This window comes from Chiloscyllium plagiosum, chromosome 14 (assembly GCF_004010195.1).
Source record: "Chiloscyllium plagiosum isolate BGI_BamShark_2017 chromosome 14, ASM401019v2, whole genome shotgun sequence".
Classification (NCBI taxonomy): domain Eukaryota; kingdom Metazoa; phylum Chordata; class Chondrichthyes; order Orectolobiformes; family Hemiscylliidae; genus Chiloscyllium; species Chiloscyllium plagiosum.
In genome coordinates, this window is record NC_057723.1 from 73,601,525 (window position 1) to 73,607,524 (window position 6,000).

At 42.9% G+C, this 6,000-nt stretch overlaps 1 protein-coding gene across 1 annotated transcript in view; it reads right to left on the reverse strand.

Annotated features, from left to right (window-relative positions):
- Nucleotides 1-6,000, reverse strand: part of LOC122556804 (dihydropyrimidinase-related protein 3-like) — a 180,221-nt gene that overhangs the window by 19,644 nt on the left and 154,577 nt on the right. Inside the window, exon 5 of the mRNA XM_043704009.1 lies at nt 800-861. Coding sequence (XP_043559944.1) covers nt 800-861 — 62 coding nt within the window. The remainder of the gene's footprint in view (nt 1-799; nt 862-6,000) is intronic.

Genomic DNA, 6,000 nt, shown 5'->3' on the forward strand with positions numbered 1-6,000 from the left:
CTAACACTGAGCTGTGTCCAATGCTCAGGTGGCCACGTCACCCTCCTTGTAATTCTCCAAGTGGGGGTCTGTGCAAAAAAAAAAGGGCCCTGGGATTATTTGAAAGGAAGTGAGGCCTGGTATCTCAGGAGCTTGTTGCATAGAATCCCTCAGTGTGGGAGCAGACCATTTGGCCATTCGAGTCTACATCAACCCTCTGAAGAGCTCCCCACCCAATTGCTGTAACCCCACATTTCCCATGGCTAATCCACCTAGCCTGCACATCCCTGGACAACATGGGCAATTTAGCCAGGTCAATTTACTTAACCTGCACATCTTTGGACCGTGGGAGGAAACTGAAGTGCTCAGAGGAAATGCACGCAGACACAGGGAGAATGTGCAAACTCCACACAGACAGTTGCTCAAGGCTGGAATCGAACTTGGGTCCCAGGCACTATGAGGCAGCAGTGCTAACCACTGAGCCACCATGCCACCCAGTATATTACTGGTGGAAGGCCCTGGAGCAACTTACGAGAGGATGGAAGGACAAAAAACTTAAGTTACTATTTCAGAATTAGGTTGACAACTGTAAATTTTCATACAAGCTGGCCAGATGTGCCATAGAAGGCAGTAACTAATACTGTGACCCCTCAGGATGATCAGGCAATAAAGAATTTGAACATTGTAGAATCTCAGGATGACTCCAAATCAGTGTCCTTCAAAGGTACAATGTGGATATCGTGCTATTGAGACGGAGATACTCACAACTGAAGCCACGGAATAGGAGAACTGGTTTCACATTGTAAAAAGAAATCTTTACCTCAGCATTGGACATCTGATATAAATCTTTGTAAGCCATGTAGACAAGGAAGGAGTTCACACCTGTCAGTAATAAAACACAGACACAGCTTCAAAATGTCGTTAAATAAAACTGGAATAAAATACATTGTGAAAGGGAGCAAAAGCCATTTCGAAACTAAACTACAATCTGCTATACAAATGTGTTGATTAAGGAATGGTTACTTTATACCAAAAGTATTCCTGATTTTGCCCGAAACGTCGATTTTCCTGCTCCTCGGATGCAGCCTGAACTGCTGTGCTTTTCCAACACCACTCTAATCCAGAATCTGGTTTCTAGCATCTGCAGTCATTGTTTTTACCGACCAAAATAACCATAGTTGTTCCACGAAAATAAATTTTGAAAGTCATTTCAAATTGTGCTGCTCATAAGTGCTGGATTGACACAGTGATTCAACAAGTGTTTAGTTAAACTTTTCCCAACTGACTACTCTAAAGCAGACCTCATTCCTGATAAAGGGCTCATGCCCGAAACGTCAATTTTCCTGCTCCTCGGATGCTGTCTGAGCTGCTGTGCTTTTCCAGCAACATTCTGATCTCGACTCTTAAATGTGTTAAGGAACACCGTAAATTGTAGCTTTGCTCGGCATTAAGTTATACCCATTTTTATGATGCTGAAAAATCATTTTTCATATAATTGCAAATTTTGACGTCTCCCACCCCCCAAAAAACATAAAAAAGGCAGAGGCAATGGTTTAGTGGTATTATTAATTCAGAAATTCAGCTAATGTTCCGGGAACCTGGGTTCGAATCCTGTCATGGTAGACGGTGGATTTTGAATTCAATAATAATCTGGAATTACGAATCTACTAATGACCATGAAGCCATTGTCGATTGTCAGGAAAAACCCATCCGGGGTCACTCATGTTCTTCAGGGAAGGAAATCTGCCATCCTCACCTGGCCTGGCCTACATGTGACTCCAGACCCACTGCAATGTGGGTGACTCTCACCTGCCCTCTGAAATGGTCTAGCAAGCCATTCAGTTCAAAGGCAACTAGGAACAGGCAATAAATGCTGGCCAGCCAGCCACACCCACGTCCCATGAGTGAATATAGAAAACATCCCGATCATTTCAGCTATGACTGGTGTTAGAATTTTGTAACCACACAAACGCACGCATCAATTGCAGAAACCTTACAATTCAGGGCTAAAGATCAGAGGCAAATGTGCTGGGCTGCAAATAATGAGAGCGTTTAAGACACACCCGTCCTTGGCATCAATCGCAAATCACATTACAAAATTGCGACTATACACCATCACGTCAGAGAGACACTTTTACACTAAGAACAAAACAGCACAGAAACAGGCCCTTCGGCCCTGCAGGCCAGTGCTGACACATTTTGCCCTCCCATTCGAAAACTGTCTTCACTTACAGGATGTTATGACCTGCTTTTAAGTCAACACTCATTTTTTTGAGAGAGGATGAGACTTCAAACTTCAACTTACGCACTTTAATCGACAGTACTTTTCTGAAACTTCTTTTAAATCAGGTTTGAAAATGCTGCCAATTAAGTTAAATATCTATAGCCTTAAAATGCATTGAATATTCTTGCAACAAATTAAAGGACAATTTGTTAACTGACTGCAGGCTTGCTTTGCTGAAGTATGTTGCAGCAATATTTTAAATGTTTTCCTTTCAAATATTTATTTATATTTAAATATTTATATTTGAATATTTATCTTCAAATATTTCATAAATAAATAATATTTCCCATTTCCACACAACATGCTCAGCGTTACTTTAGAAATCACTTTTCACTGAATAATTCATGGTGGGCCTATTATGCTTTAAATGGTACCATCTGCGACCAGCTTTCAAAACACATCAGCAATACAAGAAGCTTATCTCTCAATTCACAGACTGGGCATCACTATGGCACAAACACAACCATAACTATATACAGGCATAATGCAGATGTCTGCGCTACATTGTCAGACTGGATAAGGGGATGCAGTGGTGAGAAATACAAAGGAGGGGTCCTGATTTCAGACACCTGAAAAAGGACAGGGGAGAAACTAGAAAAGAGGAGGCCTAGACAGAGAGGGGAAAACCAAAGGCCAGAGAGAAGGGGACTGGGAATTAGGGGGACTCAAGCCCAGTGGACAACGAAGAATGTTACCTCAGAGTGCAACAGGATCTTGAGCAGATGAGCCAATGGGCTGAGGAGTGGCAGATGGGGTTTAATTTAGATAAAATGTGAGGTGCTACATTTTGAAAAGGCAAATCAGGGCAGAACCTGTACACTTAATGGTAAGGTCCTGGAGAGTGTTGCTGAACAAAGAGACCGTGGACTGCAGGCTCATAGTTCCTCGAAAGTGGAGTCTCAGAGAGATAGGATAGTGAAGGCGGCGTATTTTGGTCCGAGCATTGATTTTAGGAGTAGGGAGGTCATGTTGCGACTGTACAGGACATTGGTTAGGCCACTCTTGGAATATTACGTGCAATTCTGGTCTCCCTCCGAGAGAAAGGATACAGTGAAACTTGAAAGGATTCAGGAAAGATTTATAGGAATGTTGCTAGGATTGCAACATTTGGACTAAACAGAGAGGTTGAATAGGCTGGGACTCTTTTCCCTGGAACATCAGAGGCTGAGGGGTGACCTTACAGAGGTTTATAAAATCATGAGGGGCATGGATAGGATAAACAGACAAGGACTTTGGGGGAGTCCAAAACTAGAGGGCATAGGTTTAGGATGAGAGGGGAAAAATTTAAAAGGGACCTAAGGGGCAACTTTCTCATGCAAAGGGTGGCGCGTATATGGAATGAGCTGCCAGAGGAGGTGGTGTACGCTGGTACAATTACAACATTTAAAAGGCATCTGGATGGGTAGAGGAATAAGAAGGTTCCAGGGGGATATGGGCCAAGGGCTGGCAGGTGGGACTAGATTGGGTTGGGATATTTGGTTGGCATGGACGGGTTAGACCAAAGGGTCTGATTTTGTGCTGAACATCTCTATGACTCAAGAGCTAGGGCAAGACAAATCAGAAAGGTTAAGGGTTGAAGGGAGTTGATAACCAAGGGCTGTGCACAACGGAATCAGGAGCTGAACAGGAAATATTCACCACCTGGATCCAATCGCAGCTCCCTGGGTTAGCTGCTGCCAGCTTTTCTGTCACTTGGGAATCCGAATCCTCCAAAGTTAGACTTCAAAGATGTAAATTAACAGCATTTTCCCTTCAGTAGCTGCAGTGTGTGTGTTGGCTGCAAGATACACTGCAACAACTCAAAGGCTCCTTCAACAGCACCTTTCAAACCTGTGCCCACTGCCATCTGGAAGGACAAGATCAGCAGGTACATGGGAACACCACAGCCTACAAGCTCCTCTCCAAGACACACAGTGGCCTGACTTGGGAAATACATTGCCGCTCCCTCAGTCCTTCAGGACTCACTCCCCAACAGTCACGATCCCCATTTGCTCCACCTGTGAAAAATCTCACAGTGGCTTCCTATCAGATCGATGTTGTGAAACTTAAAAGGTTTCGGAAAGGATGTTGCCAGGGTTGGAGAGTTTGAGTTACAGGGCGAGAAGCTGAATAGGCTGGAGCGGTTTTCCCTGGAATGTCGCAGGCTGAGAGGTGATTTTATAGAGGTTTATAAAATCATGAGAGGCATGGATAGGATAAACAGACATGGTCTTTCCCCCTGGGGGTGGGGGAGTCCAGAACTAGAGGACATAGGTTTAGGGTGAGAGGGGAAAGATATAAAATAGACCAAAGGGGCAACCTTTTCATGCAGAGGGTGGTACATGTGTGAAATGAGCTGCCAGAGGAAGTGGTGGAGGCTGACACATTTACAACATTTGAAAGGCATCTGGATGGGTATATGAATAGGAACAGTTTAGAGTGATATGGGCCAAATGCTGTCAAATGGGACTAGATTAGGTTAGGATATCTGGTTGGACCGAAGGGTCAGTTTCAGTGCTGTACATCTCTATGACGGGATGATTGCTGTGAAGGTGAGTTTGGGTCAGGATTTAGGTTTCTAATGGTTTAATCCCTCACCCAATTGATGATGCTGTCACTTTAAAAGGTTATTTTGTCTTTTTGAAGAGAGGTTGGAAAGGTAGAGATGCTGTACTGGCTATTGAAGACAACTTAAGTAACAAACATGTGAGGCTTTTAGGATGGTTTTTATTTTGGAAGAATCTGAACAATGGCAGCAGATTGAACAGGCTGTTCCATTAATTTTTTGGCTGTAGCAGTCAGAAGCTGTTAGGGGTCTCCGAAAAAGCGGGAAGTTTCAGTAATTTATTCCTATCTGCTTCACTCTCTGAATTCTCTGTTCCTGTTTATTCCTCCTGGATTGGAAAACTGCATGTGAGAATCTGTGTCTGAATTTACCTTTTTGCCAAGTGGGTGAGTTTACGGGATGTTTCTACATTGGAACAGTTGATTAGTAACAGGTATTATATCGATTATTCAGTTATGTTTTCTGATAATTAAGTTATTTTAAATTGCTCTTTCTTTTGTTTTTATATTAACCACAGTGTTTAAAATAAATTATGTTTTGCCTAACGTGGAGTAGTTTGAACAGTCATTGCATCGGGAACATGACACTTCACATTTGGCTTTAAAAGAAAGAAAAGGTTAGGGTCTCGGCTACCTTCCTAAAATATTTTGAGGGTCAATTCCCCCTCAAACCCATACAATCACCAAATATAGGAGTAAGAAGCCACCATTCCATTCCTCAAGCCTATCCACCTTTCAATAAGATAGTGGCTGAAATGAATGCAGTCTTAATCTCACTTTTCTGTCTGGTAGTCTCCGTACACTTTGAAGAGAAAGTGAGGTCTGCAGATGCTGGAGATCAGAGCTGGAAATGTGTTGCTGGAAAAGCGCAGCAGGTCAGGCAGCATCCAAGGAGCAGGAGAATCAACGTTTCGGGCATAAGCCTGAAGAAGGGCTTAAGCCCGAAACGTTGATTCTCCTGCTCCTATAGTTCCCTGGCTTATCTTCTATTATTTGCCTTCCCAAGATCAGTGAACATGAGGATCTTGCAGCCCCAAGGAAACGGCAGAGGAATATTCAGAACAAAGCATAAAGTCTTAGTACAATTGTATAACGTAATGGTGAGGCAGAGAGCTGACACAAAGAAGCTATTGTTGTAGTAATATTAAGATATATTTAAGGAGAAGCTAGATAAGTAAAGAAAAGGGAAAAAA